This window comes from Lepus europaeus, chromosome 3 (genome assembly GCF_033115175.1).
Source record: "Lepus europaeus isolate LE1 chromosome 3, mLepTim1.pri, whole genome shotgun sequence".
In the NCBI taxonomy this organism is placed as follows: Eukaryota; Metazoa; Chordata; class Mammalia; order Lagomorpha; family Leporidae; genus Lepus; species Lepus europaeus.
Genome location: NC_084829.1, coordinates 1,261,221 through 1,282,812, shown reverse-complemented (window position 1 = coordinate 1,282,812; position 21,592 = coordinate 1,261,221). Strand labels below are relative to the sequence as shown.

At 50.5% G+C, this 21,592-nt stretch overlaps 1 protein-coding gene across 1 annotated transcript in view; it reads left to right on the top strand.

Moving 5' to 3' along the window:
• Nucleotides 1-20,490, top strand: part of EXOC2 (exocyst complex component 2) — a 211,867-nt gene extending 191,377 nt beyond the window's left edge. Inside the window, exons 25-28 of the mRNA XM_062183810.1 lie at nt 2,420-2,542; nt 12,685-12,746; nt 14,679-14,738; nt 15,936-20,490. Coding sequence (XP_062039794.1) covers nt 2,420-2,542; nt 12,685-12,746; nt 14,679-14,738; nt 15,936-16,029 — 339 coding nt within the window. The 3' untranslated portion in view covers nt 16,030-20,490. The remainder of the gene's footprint in view (nt 1-2,419; nt 2,543-12,684; nt 12,747-14,678; nt 14,739-15,935) is intronic.
• Nucleotides 20,491-21,592: the final 1,102 nt, after the last annotated feature.

Here is a 21,592-nt window from a genome sequence, read left to right as displayed (position 1 = left end):
GTTCAGTGCTGAGGTTAAGATGCGGCCTGGGGGCCAGCGTCCCGTGTCAGAGTGCTGGGTTCGGGGCCCCGCCCTGTTTCTAGTCCTGCTTCCTGCTGACGTGTAGTGTGATGGCTCAAGTCGTTGGGCCCCTGCCACCCATGTGGAGGCTTGGGTTGAATTCCCAGCTCAGGCATTTCAGAGTCATCTAGTGGACGAGAAGTCTTTCTCTCTATCAAATAAAACGAACAAATATTTCTTAAAAGATGCTGCTGCCTGGTTTCCTGAGTTGACTTTAACTTTGAAGCAGCTAGATCATAAAGGAAAATATATTACAGTTGTACTTTACTGGTAAATGGGAGCATATCAGTGACTCTGTCAAGCTTAAGTTTTTCTATGATTTAAATCAGGCCACATTTTATCACACTGACCTGTTTGTACTGAGTCATGTTTTCAGTGTGATTTTGTGGAAAATGGAAAAATGCTGTTTCTGTTGTGTTAGCTTCCTGTAAGAATTAGAACGTCAAGTTGTCCCTCCCTGGCAGTAGTGCTGCGCACGTGAGGGAGTTGTCAGCGCCGGTGCTGGTGCCTGGGAGGGGCTTGTGTGCACGTCCAGGACCATGGCCCTGAGGCTGCTAAGAAGCGTGAGGGCTCTCAGCCCCCTCGCAGCTGCCCAGGGATTCAAGTAGACTTCCACTGATGGTATTACTATTTACTACGTGCTATGTGATCTTAAAACTGCCCCTGATTCTCCTGGATCCTCAAGCTGTGTTTGGGTTGATCCGAAGATGGAATTCTAGTGGTTCAGTCTGAACACGGGAAAACCTACGAAGAAAATATGATTTACTTTCATTTAGAAAACTCCAGATAACAATGACTCTGGATGTGAAAGCGTCAAACGCTGAAGCTTGCAAATAATGTTGCGTGTCAAATAAAAGGGAGTGTGTTTTAAACTGGAGACTTTATTGTGCAGAACAGAGTCTTGCACCCAGGATGGAGGGCACTTGCGCTTAAGGAGGGTCTGTTTTTTTTTTGTTTGTTTTTTAAAGATAAGGTACTCTTTGTAAAAAAATATTTCTTGATTTGTTTGAAAGAGTTACAGAGAGAGAGAGGGAGAGAGAGACAGAGAAGTCTTCCATCCACTGCTTCACTCCCCAGATGGCCACAGTGGCCAGGGAGCCAAGAGCTTCATAAGGGTTTTTCACATGAGTGCAGGAACACAAATGCTTGGGCCGTCTTGCGCTGCTTTTTCCAGGCCATTAGCAGGGAGCTGGCTAGGAAGAGGAGCAACCAGGACATGAACCAGTGCCCTTGTGAGTTGCCAGCATTGCAAGCCAGGTGGTGGCTTTACCCACTACAACACCACTGGCTCTGGCCCTGATAGTCTAAGGCAAGTCTGAATCCTTGCTTTTTTAACTATTATAAAACATTAAGCAGATATTTATGTATTTATTTATTTATTTCACAGAAGCACAGAAAGATGCAGAAAGAGCACACACTCCCGAATTCCTACAGCAGCTGGGGCCAGGCCAGGCCAAAGCCAAGAGTCAGAGCTTAGTCTGGGTCTCCCATGTGGGTATCAGGAATTCAACTACTTGAGCTGATGCCAGCACCATTGGTGGGGCAGGCATCCTGTATGGCTGCCGGTTCATCTCCTGTCTGCTCCACTTCCCATCCAGCTCCCTGCTGCTAATGGCCTAATAAATAGCAGAAGATGGCCCAGGTCCTTGGGCCCTGCACCCACATGGGAGAGCCAGGGAAGCTCCTGGCTCCTGGCTTCGGATCGGCCCATCTCCGTCCATGGTAGCCATTTGGGGAGTGAACCAGCGGATGAAAGACTCTCTCTAACTCTGCCACTCAGATAAATAATAAATATTAAGTGTAAATATTAGAGATACAGGATATAAAGATAAAGGAATTTTTCTATCCTCCTCCCTCTATAACTCTGCCACTCGAACAAATAAATCTTAAAAAAAAAAAAAAAACTTGGTCCATTATCGGACACCTCTGTGGGTCTGTACAGCAGGAAGCTGGAACTGGGAGCTGAGCCAGAATTCCAGCCCCGGCGTGGGCTTTCCACCTGGCGTCTCCGCCACCAAGGCAGAGTGCCTGCCCACCAGGGTGTTTTTATTTCAATGATATCTTTTGTAAAAGTCATATCTCTTTCTTGTGCATGGAAGCCAATTTTTAGTTTGTCAACAGCCACCAATGCCTTCCAAAGTTGTATTTACCAATGTTGCTCTTTTAAAGACATTTTTATTTGCATTAATCAGTGAATACAATTCAAGTATAAACCTGTACCTTCCTTTGGTTCACCACTTGGACAGCTCAGAAGACCTGTGGGCTTTTTCTCTTCTGTGTGTGATTTTATTTCGAGCAGATTCGGGTCGGGAACAGCCCCACAGTGCGTCATTGCTTCTTGTTTGGGACTCTCCATCAGGTGTTCACCATCTCCACAGAGCTGGTGCCCCGGGTGCTGTCCAGGGTGGTGGAGGCCGTGTCCGAGGAGCTGAGTCGGCTGATGCAGTGCGTCTCCTCCTTCAGCAGGAATGGAGCTTTGCAGGTACTGTCACCCGCCCCTCGCTGGACGTCACCAGTCCTAGCCAGACGGGAGCTAGTAACTGGCGGCGTCCATCGTGTTTCTTGTGTATCCAACCTGGGATTCATTGTCTGCAAGTTCCAGTCTTTGCAGTAGAACAAGACTTTAAAGACATTTGTGAAGTTGACAGATTCCTTCCGTTGATGACTTCCTAGTTATTTAAATTACACAAGTACAACAAATATAACCCCCGCCGACCGACTTGTTTTTGGTATGCACGGAAGCCAACTGGTGGGAGACCAAGTGTGCAGGCAGATGGCAGGGTGCCCCTGCCTCTGAGCCTCCTGTGCACTGGGCGCACTGGGAGTGGGCTTCCTAGAGCAGTGACAGCTCCCCCTCCAGGGATGGCCAGCCCTCCAGGGATAGCGCTGTGCACTGGAATAACAGCTACAGCTAATAAGTACCTGTGGGTACGCGATGGACTGGTGGGCGATTCTCAAAGAACTGGCACTCGGGTAGGTTCCCCACTTTGTGTGGATGTTGGTCTGAAGCCAGGCCTGGGCTGCATGGAGCTCCAATGTGAAACCCACTGCCTTCTGGCTCCAGTAGGCTTTAGGACAGCCAACACTACAGGCACGTGAGGGAGGTGTCCCAGAAGGGAGAGAGGAAACACCACACAGTCCTCGTGTGCACTGCCTCGTCTCTGGTTGTCCCCTGAAATACACGTGCAAGGCAGACTGCACAGCACCCAGCACAGCCACGACTGGAAGAACCGAGGTAAGAATCGAACTGCCCAGAAGCCACGGATTTTGTCTGAGTCCAGATCAGGTAACAGCTCACCATAAACAGAAGAAAACTCGGCTCTCCTCAGAGGCACGCTCCAGACTCCAGAGCGTCCACAACACAGCATTCACCACGTCCACAGACAAGCTTAGCTGAAGCTGAGGTGTGCACACAAACAGGAACGCAGGACCCACCTTGGACGGGAAGGACTAGGTCTTAAGAGGGCCCAGTTGTTGGAATTAGCAGACGGGGTTTTAAAGCAGCTGAGTTCAGTGATGTCAAGTAGAATGAGATGTTCATAGTGAATCAGTAGGTGGGAAGTTTGAGCAGAAGGTAGGAACTCCAACAAAGGAATTAAATGGAAATTCTAGAATGGAAAGATACAGTATATGAATGTCTAATAGGGAGGGCAAAAAATGTCTAATAGGGAGGGCAAAGGGAAAAGTCAGTTAACTTGTAGACCAATAGACATTATCTGGTATAGAGAACAGAGAGAGGATTAACTGGAGAAAACATATATAGATTGCCGGGGACTCCTGGGACAATGCATGCATGTAATTGCATGTCGGAAACAGTAAGCCTGGCCTATTAGTACAGGCCAGAGAAGTGAAAGCTAACACTGCAGTAGTATGCCATCACACCCCCGAGATCAAGCAGGTTGAAAGATAGGACCCACTGTGGAGGACGTGGAGCTCTCTCACATTGTTGGCAATATAAAACTGAAACTTTAGGGAAAGCTCGTGTAGTTTGAAAACTGAACCTACGTGTGTCCAATAACCCAATCATCCTAATCCTCATCATGGCTGCAACGGAAAACCTCTGTCCTTTGCTGGCGCCGGCACCCCGGGTTCTAGTCCTGGTCAGGGCGCCGGTTCTGTCCCGGTTGCTTCTCTTCCAGTCCAGCTCTCTGCTGTGGCCCGGGAGTACAGTGGAGGATGGCCCAAGTGCTTGGGCCATGCACCCGCACGAGAGACCAGGAGGAAGCAGCTGGCTCCTGGCTTTGGATCGGCGCAGTGCTCCGGCCGTAGCAGCCATTTGGAGGGTGAATCAACGGAAGGAAGACCTTTCTCTCTGTCTCTCTCTCACTGTCTAACTCTGCCTGTCAAAGAACAACAACAGCAACAAAAAACTTCTGTCCTTGAAAAGACCAAGTGTAAGAATGCTCATGGCATTCCCACGTGTAAGAGCCTAAAGCTGGGAACTGCCCCCATGTCCATTCATGAAATAAACAGTCCTGTGTTTACACAGGCAAATACTGTTCAGCAGTCAAGAGGACAAGCCGATGACATGGCATGGATGGCTCTCAGGATGGCTGAGTGAAGGGAGCCGCACACAAACACACGCATGCTGTGTGGGTGTCATGAGCGTGACAACATAACTCGTCTGTGGTGGAAAAACGCGAAGCCGTGATTTCCTGTGGGTGACTGAGATTGATGGGGGAGGGGCTCCAGGGAGCGGCACAGGACGCGGTTCTGTACCTTGATTCAGGTTTCCGTGACACAGGTGCACGTGTTGGGCAGAGTCCATCAGGTGGTACCCTTGAGTTCTGTGCATTTTGTAATACATAGATTCTAACTCAAAACAAAGCAGACATTTTGTAGTACATGGATTCTAACTCAAAGCAAAGCAGAAGGACTGGCATACTCTGGTCACTGCTATGCATGCTGAAGTATGTCAGAACAGCAGGACACAGATTGATGGATCAGTGTGTGATAAGGTAAATAAATGCTAGGGGTAGAACCTATGGTATTTGCTATAACATTCTTCCAAAGTCTATACATTTGGAATTTTCACAATAAAACATTGGGAGGAAAGAATGAAGAAGACATGATCCTTGAGGCAGGAAGACTAGAAAACCTGAATAGACCTACAACCAAGAGGGGTATTGCATCAGTATTAAAGAGCCTCCCTCCAAAGAAAGCCCAGGCCTGGATGGCTTCACTGCTGAGTTTTACCAAACTGATTCCAGTTCTCCTTAAACTATTCAAAACTGCTAAAAGAGAGGAACCCTTACAAACTTATTCTATGAGGCCAGCGATACCTTAATTCCAAAACCAGAAAAAGATACACCAAGAGCAACACAGATATCTTTAAACAAATATCCATGATGAACATAGATGCAAAAATCCTCAACAAAATACTAGCAAATCCCAACAACACATCAAAAAGATCATCTAACCAGACCAAGTGGAACTTACCCAAGTGATGAAGGAATGGTTCAGTATCAAAAGCAATAAACAAAATACATCACACCAGCAAAATGAAAGATAAAAACTATATGATTATCTCAGTAGATGCAGAGAAAGCACTTGATTAAATACAACATTCTTTCATGATTAAAAATGGATATAGAAGGAACATACATCAACACAGTTAAGGCAATATATGACAGACCCATAGCCAGCATCATATTGAATAGGCAAAAGCTGGAAGCATTTCCACTAAGATCCAAAACCAGACAAGGATGTCTGCTCTCACCACTATTATTCAATATAGTTCTGAAAGTTTTGGGCAGAGCCATTAGGCAAGAAAAAGATAACAGAGGGATACAAAGTGGAAAGTAGGAAGTTAAATTAAGCCTGTTTGCAGATGGCATGCACATTTACACCGGGGAACCAAAAGACCCCACTAAGAGAGTGTTAGAACTCATAAGAGAATTCAGCAAAGTTACATGGTGTAAAATGAATACACAAAAATCAATAATTTTTTAAGATTTATTTATTTATTTGAAAGTGACAGAGAGAGAGAAATCTTCCATCTACTGGTTGACTCCTCAGATGGCCACAGCACCAAAGCCAGGAGCCAGGAGCTTCCTCTGGGTCTCCCACATGGGTGGCAGGAGCCCGAGCACTTGGGCCATCTTCTGCTGCTTTTCCCAGGCCATGAGCAGAGAGCTGGATCAGAAGTGGAGCAGCCGGGGCTTGAACTGGTGTCCAGATGGGATGCTAATGTCACAGGTTTGGGCCTTATCCCTACACCACAGTGCTGGCCCCCAGTAGATTTTTATACACCAATGATGTGCTGGCTGAGTAAGAATTTATAAAAATCAGTCCTATTCATAATAGGTACAAAAAAATTTGGGGTAAATTTAACCAAAGATTTGAATTCCTACAGTGAAAATTATAAAACTTTAATAAAATAAATAGATGAAAACACACAAAAAAACATTGAAAATCTTCCATGTTCATGGATTGGAAGAATTTATCATCAAAATGTCCATGCTGCCCAAAGCAATTTACAGATTCAGTGTGATCCCAATCAAAATTCAAAGACATTTTCACAGAACTAGAAAAAAAAAAAAACCCTAGGATTGATATGGAAAGAAAAAAGACCCAGAATAACTGAAGCAATCTTAAACAGTAAAAAAAAAAAAAAAAAAAAAAAAAAAAAAAAAAAAAAAAACAAAACAGAGCCAGAAGCATCACAATACCAGATTTCAAGACATACTACATGGCAGTTATAATCAAAACTGCCTAGTACTGGCACAAAAACAGACATGTAGAGCAGTGGAACATAATAGAGACCCCAGAAATTAACTCACACATTTACAACCAACTGATCTTTGACAAATGAGCTAAAAGCATTCCCTGGAGAAAGAACAGTCTCTTTATCAATTGCTATTGTAGAAATTGGATTTCCAAATGCAGAAGTTTGAAATAAGACCCCTGCCTTTCACCTGCTGCAAAAATCAACTCATAGTGGATCAAGGATCTAAACGAAGTCCTGAAGCCATCGAATTACCAGAGGAAATGTAGGGGAATGCTGGAATACATTAGCCCAGGCAAAGACTTCTTTGATGAGACCCCAGAAGCGCAGGCAATAAAAGCAAAAGTAGACAAATGGGATCACCCCTGCTAAGAAGCTTCTGCACAGCAAAGGAAACACTCAACAGAGTGAAGAGGCAACTGACAGAATGGGAGAAAATATTTGGAAATGATGTGTCTGATAAATTATTATCCAGAGTATATAAAAATTGAAAAACTCAGCAACAAGAAAGCAAACAACCAGTTTAAAAATAGGCAAAGAACATGAACAGACATTTTTCAAAGGATGAAATATAAATGGCCAATAGATAAATAAGTGCTCAGGATCACTAGCCATCAGGGAAATGCAAATAAAAAACACAGTGAGATATCACCTAACTCCAGTTAGAATGGCTGTTATCCAAAAATAAAAAAAAATGCTGGTGAGGTTAGGGAGAAAAAAGTGCCCTAGTACACTGTTGGTAGGACTGCAAATTGGTACAACCATTATGGGAAACAGTATAGAGATCCCTCAGAAAACTAAAAATAGATCTACCATGACCCAGCTCCCACTCTAATAACATAGCCAAAGGAAATAAAATTGGTATATGGAAGAAATACCTGTACTGCCATGTCTATAACAGCTCAAGTCATAGTAGCTAAGATGTGAAATCAACCTAGATGTCTATCAACTTATAATTAGATAAAGAAAACACAGATGGAATATATACACAATGGAATATTACGTAGACATAAAAAAGAATGAAGTCTTGACATTTACAATAAAATGGATGCAACTGGAGATCATTGTGCTAAGTAAAATAAGCCAGTGCACAGAAGACAAATATCTTATGTTTTCTCTTCTTTCTGGAAGTTAATATATAGAAAGACCATAAAAATTGTGTGGATGCCGTACCATTTGGTACTTAACGATAGATACTGTTTCAGTGAGTCATGCCGTGAAGATGACAATGTACTTTCTTTCCCTGTGTAGAAAGCAGAGAGGGAGGACTAGGGAGAGCTCTCGGGGCAGCAACTTGAGTGTTGGTTATGAGTGTGCCCAGCAGACAAAGCATCCATTTATCTCTACCCTTTTGTGCATTTCTTGGTATATGTATACAATTTTTATTTCTTTAAAATGTTAAAAAAAAAACCAAAGAGACCATGTGAATTTGGTTAGGGGAAAATCTGTTACAAAAATTCAGTATGTTAAGTGAAATAAGCCAAGCAAAGGAAGACACGTGTCACATTCTCTCATTCACGTTAGGAGTCTAGAAAACAGAAGACCACCTAGGAGTTGTGTGTAACGGCATTCCCAGAGGCTGGGGAGGCAGTCACAGGCACTGGCTCTTGCTAGATAGGAGTGAGGAATCCAGGGGTTCTGCTGCACAGCACAGCCACTATGGATGATGCACTTTCTCTACTTAACAATAAAAAACCCAGAAGATGGGATTTTGGATGATTTCACCATAAAGAAATGTTAAGTGTTTGAGGAGGTAGATGTATTTACCCTAATTGTACATTATACAATGTGTACATGGATCACAAGATCACACAGTAGCCCATAAATTTGTACAATTTTATATGCTTGTTCAGAAAACTTAAAAACTTTTAAACCTTTTTCAAGAAAATCTTAAATTAAGTGCCAAAGTTAAAATGATAATGTAATAAACCCTCATGTGTCAAACACACACACACACACACTCAAAAACCTAACACCTGCTGTCTTTTTATGTGCCACCAATCTTCTGTAGAACATTGACAGGTTAGACCTTTGGCATTACAGTTTGCGTTGAAGCACGCGATATCACAGATCTGTCACGGGAGGTCCGTGCTGTAACGTGTGTGATGCCACAGAGAGTTTGCGGCCTCGGCCCTCACTGCTCGTGGAATTAGATAATCAGAGATGTTCCCCGTAATCCGTTGCCTGATGGCTCAGTCCCTCTCGGAGCTGGCAGGGAGAGGGTGAGGAGAGACAACAGAAGTGGCCAGAGAGCTCCTGAGTCCCCAGCTGCCCACACCACCACGCTAGGGCCCCCGGCACCTGGTCCCTCCTGGGGACTTGGCAGGCATCCGCTTGTTTGATAAAGTCTGGTCAAATGAAGAGCCCAGCCTTCTCTCTCTTTTGAGAATAGTTGTGGGTGCTTCCTTTGTGGGTGCAGATCACTAATCCTGTAGTCACTTCACGTCAAGTGCCAATCTCCAGAACCTTCCGGAGAGCCAGTTTAGCAACTTTAGCTGACCCTCTAGTGTGACATTTTCCTAGATTACGGCTATATGTGTTTTATAGTAATTCATAGGTTAGTTAAAACTTTCTGTTCCAGATCTTGCCGTCAATGGCCATTTGGGGAGTGAACCAGCAGATGGAAGATTCTCTCTCTGTCTCTCTCTCTGTAGTTCCACCTTTCAAATAAATAAAGTAATTCTTTTTTAAAAAAAAAAAAATCCTGTCATTTTGATTGAATAAAATTTCTACTTTATTTCTACATTGATAAAATCTATCTCCTAAAATATTCACCTAAAAGTTCTACCTTAAATTTCCTCTTTGATATTGCCCTAAGTCTGTTTTCACCTATGCTGGAGTATGAACAATAGAGGCCAACTGTCACCCGTGTGCTTTCCGCTCACAAACTGTCTTCGGGGCTCCTAAAGCCCTGAAAAATGAAACCAAACCCTTGCTTTTGGGACAGAAGTCGCTGAGTGTTCTGTGCCTGGTGGAAGTCAGCATGGTCTAGGTTGCTCGTGGGATTGTAGCTCAGTGTGATGTAAAAAGCCGCGGCTGTGTGCCCGTTTTCTGTTTCACGCACTCCTCGCGGGTCTGGGCTGTGCCTGTTTCAGATGCTCCCCCGAGCAGCACCCCCCGCCCCAGGCACCTGCCGCGAAGAACAAAGTACAAGATTTGGGTCCCCGCAGACTCTTGTAGACCTCCAGGGGGAGTGATCAGGGCATGAAGAAGGGAAGGCTGTAGGTAGCTTTCTTAGAAGCTTGACACAGACGTGCACCCTGCAGCCTGCCTCCAGTAAGGAGAGCAGCATCCAGTGCAGGCCCCCGTGTGCACAGTCATCACCTCGTGACTCCGCTGAACTTCAGAACGCCTCATCACCCCGAGGGTGCCACTCCACCTTCCTGCCCCAGACAGGCACCTGTCACCTCCCTCTCTCCACGCCTCGTGGATTCTGGAAATTTCACGTGAATAAAGTCGGCCAAGCACAGCCTTCTGTCACTGGCTTCTTTGATTTGGCTTACAGTTCTGGGTTCCTCCGTGTTGTATAGTCTGCGCCAGTGCTTCGACTTTTCTTCTGAATAAATAATGTCCCATGTGCAGACTGCATTGTCTCTGTCCATTCGTCAGTTGATGGACATTTGCTTGGCTAATAGAATGCTTCTGTGGACATCCAGGCACCTGTTTTCTGTGTAGACTGGTGTTTCTATTTCTCTTAGGTATATACCTAGGCGTGGGCTCGGCAGTCGTGTGATAACTCTGTTTAATCTTCTGGGGAACTGCCAGCTGTGTTCAGAGGGCGCTGTACCATCTTACATTCGCACCTGTAATCAGGCTTTCCATTCCTCCACGTGTCCCCAGCACTGGCCACTGGCCATCTGATGACTGTAGCTGTCCTCGTGGCTAGCAGGTGTGTCTCAGGCTGTAAGTGCTCACGTCCTGTGTAGCACGGTAGGGTTTCATTTGGATGAACTCCAGTTTATTTTGTTCCTTGACCTGGTGGCAGCATTTCTAAGAGTTGCTGAGCTTAAGGTGCCAGGTTTACTTGTGCTTTCTTCTAGGAGTTTTATTGCTTTATGTTTGAGTCTGTGAGTCATTTTTGAGTTCAGGTGAATATCCAGTTATTTTTAGAGTGATTTATTGATTTATTTATTTGAAAGGCAGAGTGACAGGGAAAGAAGGATACACACAGAAGTCTTCCATCCACTGGTTCACTCTGTAAATGCCCAGTGCCCACCTGGGGCTGGGCCTGCATGAAGCCAGGAACCTGGAACTCCATCCAGGTCTCCCAGTGGGTGTCCGCAGACCAAGCACCCAGGCCGCTGTCTGCTGCTTTCCCAGGCACATCCAGCAGGGAGCTGGATCGGAAGCCGCAGGGACTCAAACCCAGACTCCAATATGGGATGCGAGCATTGCGAGCTGGGGCTTAACCCGCCACACCACGACACCCTCCCGCTGCGCCATGACACCCTCCTGCTGCGCCATGACACCCTCCCTCTGTGCCATGACACCCTCCTGCTGCGCCATGACACCCTCCCGCTGCGCCACGACACCCTCCCGCTGCGCCATGACACCATCCCGCTGCACCATGACACCATCCCGCTGTGCCACGACACCCTCCCGCTGTGCCATGACACCCTCCCGCTGTGCCACGACACCCTCCCGCTGTGCCATGACACCCTCCCGCTGCGCCACGACACCGTCCCGCTGTGCCATGACACCCACCCGCCGCGCCACGACACCCTCCCGCTGCGCCATGACACCCTCCTGCTATGCCACGACACCCTCCCGCTGTGCCACGACACCCTCCCGCTGCACCACGACACCGTCCCGCTGTGCCACGACACCCACCTGCTCAGCGCCACGACACCATCCTGCTCAGCACCACGACACCCACCCACTGCGCCACGACACCCACCCGCTCAGCACCACGACACCCTCCTGCTGTGCCACGACACCCTCCTGCTGTGCCACGACACCCACCCGCTCAGCGCCACGACACCCTCCTGCTGTGCCACGACACCCACCCGCTCAGCGCCACGACACCATCCCGCTCAGCACCACGACACCCACCCACTTCGCCACGACACCCACCCGCTCAGTGCCACAACACCCTTCCGCTGCGCCATGACACCCACCCACTGCGCCGCAACACCCTCCCACTCAGCACCACGACACCCTCCCACTGCGCCACGACACCCTGCCGCTCAGCACCACGACACCCACCGCTCAGCACCACTTGTTGGAGAATTGTTCTCTCCCCCACTGAGTGGCCCTGGCATTCTTGCTGGAAAGCAGCCGCTCACCAACGTAGGGGTTATCTCCGAACTCTGAATTCTGTCCTGTTCTCGGGGTCTAGCTTTATGCCAATGCCAGATTGTCTTGACTGCTGTGGCTTTGCAGTAATTTTGAAATCAAGGCATGCTCCCTCCAGATGTGTTCTTTACAAGATGGTGTTAGCATTCTGGGTTCTCTCTATTTCTTGTCAATTCAATTAGAGAAAAAGAAAGCAGCTGCTTTTAATAGCGAGTGAACTGAGTGCAGAACTTAATTTGGCTTTTGGGATTCCAGCTGCATGCCTCCAAGGGCCTGGGTGCCAGCCAGTGGGCCAAGCCACCACCCTCCCTGCGTGAGGAAGCGACCACTCCGGGACAGGGTTTCCTGGAGTCCTGTGTCTCACACCCAGACCACGGGGAAGCTTCCTCCGGAGGCCATAACTGCCGCCCGCCGGCTCCCTGCCTCCACGGTGTCAGCAAGAGGAAGCCTTGCTCGTAGGCAGCTTCCTTGGCTTGTTCTAGACGCTGCTGCTGACTTCGAGTGGGGGTGCAGCCAGCGGGGCGCTGTTCCCCTCGGAACGTGGTTATATTGGATATTTGACGTGTTTTCCTACGATCACTTTGTTCTCTTCTCGCCTTCAGGCAAGACTTGAAATCTGCGCTTTGCGGGACACCGTGGCCATTTACCTGACGTCCGAAAGCAGGTAGGAAGCCGCGTGCTGTTGTTCCGAGTGCCCTGGGAATAAAGGTTGTGTGGCCCGTGCGCCGTGTCCGTCATAAACATAGCCAGCCACAGCACGTGCTCCTGGGTCTGTGATGTGATCAGATGTATACTCGCTCGGGTTTTTAGCTAAGAAGTATAAATTACGGGGACCGCGTGTGTAGGTCTGTGCACTGGGAGACTGGCTGTGAGCATCCGTCTCAGAAGTAACACAGCAGAGCTCTGTGTGCTGCTTCACACAGAGAGAGAATGACCTTAGTCTGCTCTTCAAGACTTGTAAATACCAGCACAAGAGGAAGCCTTGTGGTTTCTCTGCTACATTTTGTAGTGGAAATTTGATGATAATTTTTAGCTGTTTTGAATGAAAGTCAGGATTTCCTACCATTGAAATATCAGTAGGTAAAGTGAAACAGAAGTACTGTTTGCCTACACAAAATTGTTTACCACGCTGTCAGTACTACCTAGGAAATACCGGGTTCCATCCTCAACGTGCCCGTGAGGCCGAGGGGTGTGCACACGGAGCGTTCAAGAGCAGTGTGCACTGCACGTGTGCGCTGGTTCCCAGAGTTTCATAACAGCCCGTGCCACCGTCGCGACAGCAAAGACCTCACCCTGAGGTTAGCGTCTCACCCTGCTCGCCGTGGCTTACCACCCGCCGTTTCTGGATGCCCCCCACGTGCGTCATCTCACTGCCCCTCTCCCTGAGCCTGGGTGTCTGTGGGGGCCAGCGGGGGCACCCAGTCCACGTGGGCCGTTGCTCAGTGCCCAGCTGTTTCCTCCCCGCACCTTGACCTTCGCTGGTGGCCCAGTGTCCTCAGGTGTAAGAAGGATGTTGAGACCCAGGAGGCAGGGTTCTGGGGGATTCCACGGGAGAACGTGATGTCATCTCATCTGGTGTCAGTGTGTCGTCTGCACCGTGGTGATCGTCGGTGTCGGTCACGTTTTCTTTTGACACACAGAAGGGCCTCGTCCCAACCAGACGGCGGTGACTCCCCTGCACCTAGGAGAGAGGAGAGCCAGGGTCACACCGGGCAGGGAGCTGAGCGTGGCGTGCCAGCAAGCGCCTCTGCCCGCAGCCCTGCCTGCCTCGCCGGGAGCAGCTGAGGCCCCCAGCACCAGCCCTGGGCTCCGCGGGGCTGCTCAGCCGCTGCTGCTGTGACCTTGTCCCAGTTGGTGCCACACTGCTGAGAAGCCAGCGCCGGTGGACGGCAGAGTGTGTGCTCGCAGTACGTCAAGGGCCACCTTGCAGTCAGGACTGCGGATCACATGTCTTTCTGCGCCTCATCGGTTGGTTATAAAAGAAGATGAGAGGTTAAGAAGTATTCCTTAGTGAACAGAACAAGTTACTGCCGAACGAGCTCCCCCAGGAAGCTTTTCACTTGGTTCCATCGTTTCTGATACTTTGTACTTGTAAGCATGAAACATACCGGATGGGAGGGTTTTCATTCCTCTAACCTTCTTCATCTACAGAAATGATGTTGAATATCTTAGGTGTGTATATCTCTCTCTCTCCATTACCTGCAGATTTTAAGCACAATAGCTCAGTATTGCAAAGACCATGTTCAGTTACTGTGAGATACGACCCCATTCACGTGGTCGCTCCCAGAGCACCCGTCTGCTCACTGGCCCGCCCGCCCCAGGGTCACTTGTCTGTGGTTCTGTTCTGCTCTGTGCCCCTCTCCCCGCACATGGCGTCGGCGGCACCTCTGGTCGAGGCAGGCTTCATTTCCTCGTGGAGTTTCTCGGCCCCACGCCACACCCTCCCTCCTACTGTTCCTCCATCTGTCGCTTTTTCTCCCATGTGTCCCGCAGCTCCGCACACGGGCACCGTGCTGCCCAGCTGTCGCCGGGGCCTTCCCCGTGCCCCTGGGGGCCGTGAAGCGTGCCAGCCCCCGTGGTGGTGTTTGTGTTCCAGGTCCAGTTTCAAACAAGCTCTGGAAGCCCTGCCGCAGCTGTCGAGCGGAGCGGATAAGAAGTGAGTTCCCGTGGCTGTTCCCAGAGCCCGTGCGCGTGCGGAGCGAGGGGCTGGGGCCCGGCCGTGGCCGTGGGCGTGCGTCCCGTCTCCCAAAGGACGGAGCGAAGGGCACCTTTCTTATGTGGGTTAGGGCAGTCCACAGATGCGCTCTCGTTTTAAAGGGTCACAGAAAGCCCATTTTCCCTCCTTCAGTAAACTAGAGGAAGAGTTGTGACAGACAATGCGGGTTGGGAAAAATGTTGCGTGGATTTCAAGATATTTTTGCACCAAAGTAAATTGACATTTTTTTTAAGATTTATTTATTTATTTGAAAGTCAGAGTTAGAGAAAGAGAGGCAGACAGACCCATCTTCCATCTGCTAGTTCTCTACCCAAATGGCCGCAACAGCCAGGGCTGGGCCAGGCTGAAGCCAGGAGCCAGGAGCTTCGTCAGCCTCTATCTGGATCACTTCCAAACCCAGTTCACTTCTTTAAAGGAAATTTGATTTTTAAAAAAGTAAACTATAAAAATCCCCCCCCCCCTTTTTAACTATGTGCAGTATGGCACAGAGGGCTGGTCCTCGGCCCGAGGGCAAGAACGGACTCTGAAGTGGTCCAGGTCACAGCTGGGATTTGGGTTTACTGCTGGGGTTGTGTGAGAAGCTGACACAGTTACAGCTGAACCCGGCTCCTGGTGGTTTCATCGGAGCCAGCTGAGCGGGGAGCCCGCTCCCGGCGTGTGCTGTAGGCACATCGGGTCAGGTGGGGAGAATCTGCAGGGTGCCCAGTGGGAGTAGAACGAAGCCTGCTCTGCCCACCACTCTCCAATATTTGCCAAAGACAAAAATGCAAAGTCACCGGAACAGAAGACCGCCCGCGGTTGTCCAGGAGATGGCAGCCTGGGAGAGTCGGGCACGGTGGGACTGCCGTCCTGACTGTGCGGTGGTCCACTTCTGCATGGGTTTGCCAGCACTCAGCGTGGTCAGCCTAGGACACAGGGCAGGCAGGTGTCTCCTTCCGGGGCTAACAGCGCTGTGTGTGATGTGTTCCGTCTGCTCGCTTCTCTGACGGACTGGTTTCCGCCACTGAGCTGAGAATCCATAGGGAGTGAGTTTTTCAGCTGCTTTCTAAGAACAGCAGGCAGCACTGGGCAGCTAGCTCCCTCCTGGGCCGCGCGGCCACCTCCCGCCAGGCGGTAAACCCTGTCTCCTCCCTGCAGGTTCCTGGAGGAGCTTCTGAACAAGTTCAAGAGCAGCATGCACTTGCAGCTCACCTGCTTCCAAGCTGCTTCTGCGGCCACGGTGAAAACATGAGCTCCTGCGAGGAAGAGCAGCGCAGAGACGCCGGGTGATAAAACCATCGCCCTCCTGAGTGCCCTGAAGCCCGGGGTCTGCAGTCTCCCTCCCTCCCCCACCCGCCCTCCCTCCCTCTCTCTCTCTCTCTCCTGTCCCCCAGCCTGCTAGCCTAGAAATATATTTCAGCCCAAATGACCTTGAGATGCCCAAGCAACATCTGGCCGTTTTCGTCACATGGATCGCCGTGGGGCTGCTAGAATGGCTTTGAAAGCAGGCGCACTGCTCCTAGCTCAGGTTGGCCTGGTGCGGCCACGCAGGAGCAGCGCCTCCTTTGGGAGGCTTCCAAGAGGCCCGAGGTGGGCACTGCAGCCTTCCCCAGTGGCCCGCCTACTAGACTTTGAGCCTGAGCTGCCTGCCAGTCCCATGGAGAGACCGGTGAGAAGACACGGGAAAGTGCTATTTAGACAAGCCACGCCTAGCTGCACTGAAATCTTACTTCCCACCAATGGCCCTGCATCCCCGCATTCAAGTGTCTGGTGTTGTTTTGTGGCTTTTATTTTAACAGATTCATTTAGTTATTTAAAAGGCAGAGTTATAAGACAGAGGGAAGGGCCGAGAGACCTTCCACCTGCTGGCTCACCCCCCCAATGGCTGCGACGGCCTGGAGCCTGGAACACCATCAGGGTCTCCCACGTGGGTGGCAGGGGTCCAAGCACTTGGCCCATGCTTTCCTAGGAGCATTAGCAGGGAGCTGGATTGGAAGTGGGAGCAGCCGGGACTCGAACCCACGCTCATGGGATGCCAGAGTCGCAGGTGTGGCTTAACCTGCTGTGCCACAGCGCTGGCCCCAGAGCGGGTTTTTAGGATAATTTGTGGGATCCATTTAAAAATGTTTTCATTGGGGAGATTAGTTTTGGTCCAGTTGCCCATGGACTCACCTTGCATTTCGCCAATTTTACGCCTCACAGCGCTAAGCTCTCAGCGCCTCGTCCGCGCGGCCCGGGCCGCTCGCCTTCTCTCTCAGATGTGTCCGCTCACACGCGGTGCTGGTCTGAGGGCCTGCGTGTGGCCTGCCACGTGGTGTTGCCGGCTGCTGCGTCCCACCCAGACTCCAGTGTCCCCTGCAGAACCAGCCGGCCACCTGCCGCCCGCCGCCCACTGCGCGCTCCCTGCCCCCTGCTGCCCTCCGGAGCCGCATGGCTGCAGCCGGGGCCTGCTCAGGTGCACCCATTTTCTGACGATTCCAGAGGCCCTGGACCACCAGGCGGTGTTCACTGCTGCTGGGTCCCAGGCAGGGGTTCAGGTCACTGCGACTTCTCCCAGGGTAGGGTCCCCAACCTGCCCCTCCCAGGCCCCGAGCGCCGTCTCCAGTCTCCCTGCGGAGCCGGCACACCAACTGATGGTGGTTAGAGAAGCCCCTTCCTTATGTGTGTGGTGCACTGGCAATGCTTATTTCCTCCCATGGCCATAAGGCTCTTAATTCAATGCCGTTGTTAATTGCAGTAATTAAAAATTCAAAATTAATTTCAGTCATTAAAAATACTAGTAACTTTGGAGCTTGGTATAGTCACATACAGTGTCTGTTTTTGAAACAAATTAATGTTGTGCCTGCTCATCTCATACATGGGGTAAAAAGGCACCTCTTTTACAATGTGCTGGATAAAGCTGTTCAGAAGTCGAGTGTTGCCCGTTGTGTCTAACCTGACCGTAAACTAAATGAACAAAACTGATCCCGACAGCAGGTGTAATCTTAAATACCTGGAGCAGTGCTTCCAGCCAATACAGCATCTGTTGTTCACTGTAAATCCCAAGTTCCTTGGCATTTTTTCCCATAACTAACATTTTCGTTGGCTGTGTAGCTTTTTCTGTGAGTCTGGCTTTAACAGTCAAAATAAACACTTAAGTCAAACCACTGTCCAATCTATCTGTCAGGTGTCCCGCTAGTTGTTTGTAGCTTACACTGAACTCCCGCAGCCTTGACAGCGCCCTCCCGGCCTGGGTCACCCCTGTGCCCAGTGAGCAGGCCAGCTGACTGGTGACTGCCTTCGGACTGGAAGGCTGCCGGGTGCTGGGACCCCTGCCGCCACGCCCAGCTGTCTGCCTCCCATCACACGCTCGCCCTCCCAGCTGCACGTGCCCCCTGCCATCCTGCCCCGAGGGATGCAGTTCACGGAAAGCACGCAGGGCCCAGAACGAGGGTAAAACCCCATAACCAAATGGGGAGTTCAGAGTCACCTCTTCCACCGAGTCAGGGGGACTTCTTGGAAGAAGGGGATTTCGAGAGCTACTTGAATCACAGAAGATGAATTTAGTGGTTTCCAGGAGATGGAGGAATGCGACATACGTTAAAGAAGGCTGAGAGAGACCGGGACTGGGAACCTGTCTGGCAGAGAGGCAGCCGGGACAGAGTGAAGGGGCCGGCGTCTGAGTTGCCACAGCCATGCCTGTGTGGGTCCACACTGCTGCCGGTGAGCTGGCCGGGCTGGCCCCACTTGAAACGCGAAAGGACCAGTAGGAATCGGCCGGTTTTACTAAGACTTTCTGTATCAGTGTACCATGAAAGTACTGTGTTCTAGAAATGATGTGAGTGTTGCAAAACAAGCTCGCTGCCACGGGCATAGCTCCCTGACTTGTGCTCCTGGCCCTGGGGTCCTTGCACACATTTTTCTTAAAGGGAATGAACAGAAAACGGTGCGTTTAGTTCTGGAGCGGGGACAAGGTGCTGGTGTGTTTCTGTTTTGATCACGTGCTGTGTGGTTTCTGCAGAGCTGTAAATGTCAACCAGCTTGCTTGGATCAGGTCAAGGTCAGGTTTGTAAAATAAGTTGCAATCAGATACATCTCATTTAACACGTCCAGGACAGTCACACGTAGCTGTAGACCACAACCTGCCAACGTTCTCACCTTGCGCGTTCCTGTGTCAGGACTCCGTATGGGCTTCTGAGCCATGGAAGTAGATCCTGAGTGTGCGACCCAGACCTGAGAGCAGCCATCACGATGATCTTCGCCACCGCTGCACGGGTGACGTGGGTGCCGTCCTGCACGCTGGGTGCTGACCTCGTCTCCTAGCTCTGTTCACTCACACGTTTTTCCAGAGTCCCGTCAGGCATCACTAGGAAGCCTTCCTGTACCTGGCCAGGTTGTCAGTGCCTCACAGCGGCCGTCTCACGAACAGGACCTGTATCTTTGAAAGCCAATCAGAAGTCAGAACGCCCTCCTCCTGGCCCTGGACGAGGTGAGGCCCGAGGCCGGCGTGTGTCTCCCTCAGGCATCCCACCGTGGTCACTGTTGATATCGGTACCTCTTCACATTTTATCTTTGACGTGTGTGGCCCAGTGGTCTGCAGACCCTCTGGCCAGGCACACATTCCTGAGAACCAAGATGGCTGCCTGAACTCTAGGCGGCAAGGAAGGCCCCGGGGGACTTCATCCTGGAGCGGGGATGGACGGAGACGAGAAACGAAGGAAGAGTGGAGTCCTGGAGTCCTGGAGTCCTGGCCACAGAAGTCGAGGGGAGGACAAGGTAAGTCAGAAGGAAGAGTGGGCTCACATGGTGAGACGTGCGAAGCTGTGCACCCGGTAGTGGCATTGCTGGGTCGTGCGGCCCAAAGACATGAGCACGTCATACAAAGAGAGCCCTGCACCACCATGTTGGCCAGCACTGTGCACAACAGCCAAGCGTCCCTCAGCAGATGAAGACTGGAGAAAGTGTGGTATACGTGTCTCCGCACACACACGCACACACACACACACGCACTATGGAACATTACCCAGCCACAGGAAAGAATGAAATTCTACCATCTGCATCAAAACAGTTACAACTGGGGGACGTCATGTTGAATGAAATGAGCTAAAATTACCAAAAACGAATCCAAAACAAACCAGAAAGGAAAGACATGCCTGTGCATGTCAGTATTGCTGCAAATGTTGTTTTGTCCAACTGTTTTCTGTCTTTGTCAAGCAAATTGTTAAGAACGATGTAGCCACCACCTGCAACACCGGCATCCCGTACGGTTGAGTCCCGGCTGCTCCACTTCCCGTCCAGCTCCCTGCTGATGCACCTGGGAAAGCAGCACGGGATGGCCCGAGTCCTCCCACCCACCCGGAAGACCTCATGGAATTCTAGGCTCCTGGCGCCGGCCTGGCCCAGCCCTGGCTGTGGGGAGTGAACCAGCGTATGGAGGATCTCTCTCTCTCTCTCTCTCTCTCTCTCTCTCTCGCTCTGCCTTCCAAATAAGTGAATAAATCATATTGTAAAATGATATCCTACTGTAGTTCTAGTCATGTGATTATTGTACAATGTACTACACATGAGTGACACTGACATCTCCATCCGAGTGCTGTGCCGTGTATAGCCCTTGCCTGTATTTCTGCTGAACTGTGGTCTTCTTACTTACTGAACTCCTCCTTTAAGCCTTCGATTGTAATGTAAATTAAAAATATGTTATCTCAAAAATAAAAATGAAAAGCATCGCCCAAAATAGCAGAAAACAAAATTGTTAAAGCCCAGGCAGGGTGGGGTGGGGTGGGGTCAGGGGCAGCTGATGACAGAGAAATGGTCGCTAAACGCGGCGTTTGGAAAGGCATCCCGGAGCAGGTCCGAGAGAGAAGCAAGGAGTCCGAGAAGCCCGCCTCCCGCGGCCTGATTCTCCTAACTCGCAGTGGGGAGGCGTCCGTCTCCAGGTCAGAAGTGGGCGCCTCCTTCCGGGCCCTCCCTCGGCTTCCTCCTCCCGACACCCCGCTTCTGTGTCTGCCGGAACGCTGGCGGGCATCCATGTCCATCCCTCTCATTTGTCCACGTGCTGGACTGCGTGGGCGAGCCAGGCCTCCCCCATGCTGCAGCCGAGGCCGCATCCTGCTGTGTTCTCTGAACCTGCCTCCCTGCAGCCTTGCCTGGGCCGCCCCGCCTAGCAGCTGATACCAGGAAGTCCTCAGGTGTTGGTTGTGAAAGTTGTGGATGGGATTGTGGTAGCAAAGGTATGGGCTCATCTGTTTTATTATTGTTGTTGTTGTTGTTTTATTTCTTGCATGCACGCAGAACTGGCGGTGAAACTGGATGGTTTCTGTGTCCCCCGTCCTTGGCCTGGCCCTGCAGGCACCCACTGCAGCTCCTGTCGCTGCTCTGGGAGTGCTGTCTCGTGCGCAGGTGCACAGCAGCTCGCTGACTGCGGGACACCGGTCCTCCTGCAGTACAAGACGAGAATTCCACCCCCTGCGACAGCTCCTCCCGCACACGTGTTTCCCTAACCCGCCCTGCTGGCGTGTTCCTTCTGCCTAGGTCGGTGTCCGATCGTCAGGCCTGTGTGTTTGCCAGTAGCAGACCGTGACACTTGCCTACCACACTTCCTTGAATTTTCTGTGTGTTCTGTGTCACCTTCACTCATCCCAAAACATCTTCCCTCGAAGTTGTGCGAGTCTTCTTACAATGGATTTAAACACATGGACCCCCATCAAGCTTTTCCAGAACAAGTTCTACACAGCTCCCCAGCCCGCCCACAGCAGCAGGGCGGGGCCTGGCTGAAGCCAGAAGCCAGGAGCTCAGTCTGGGTCTCCCGTGTGGGTGGCAGGAACTCGAGTACCTGA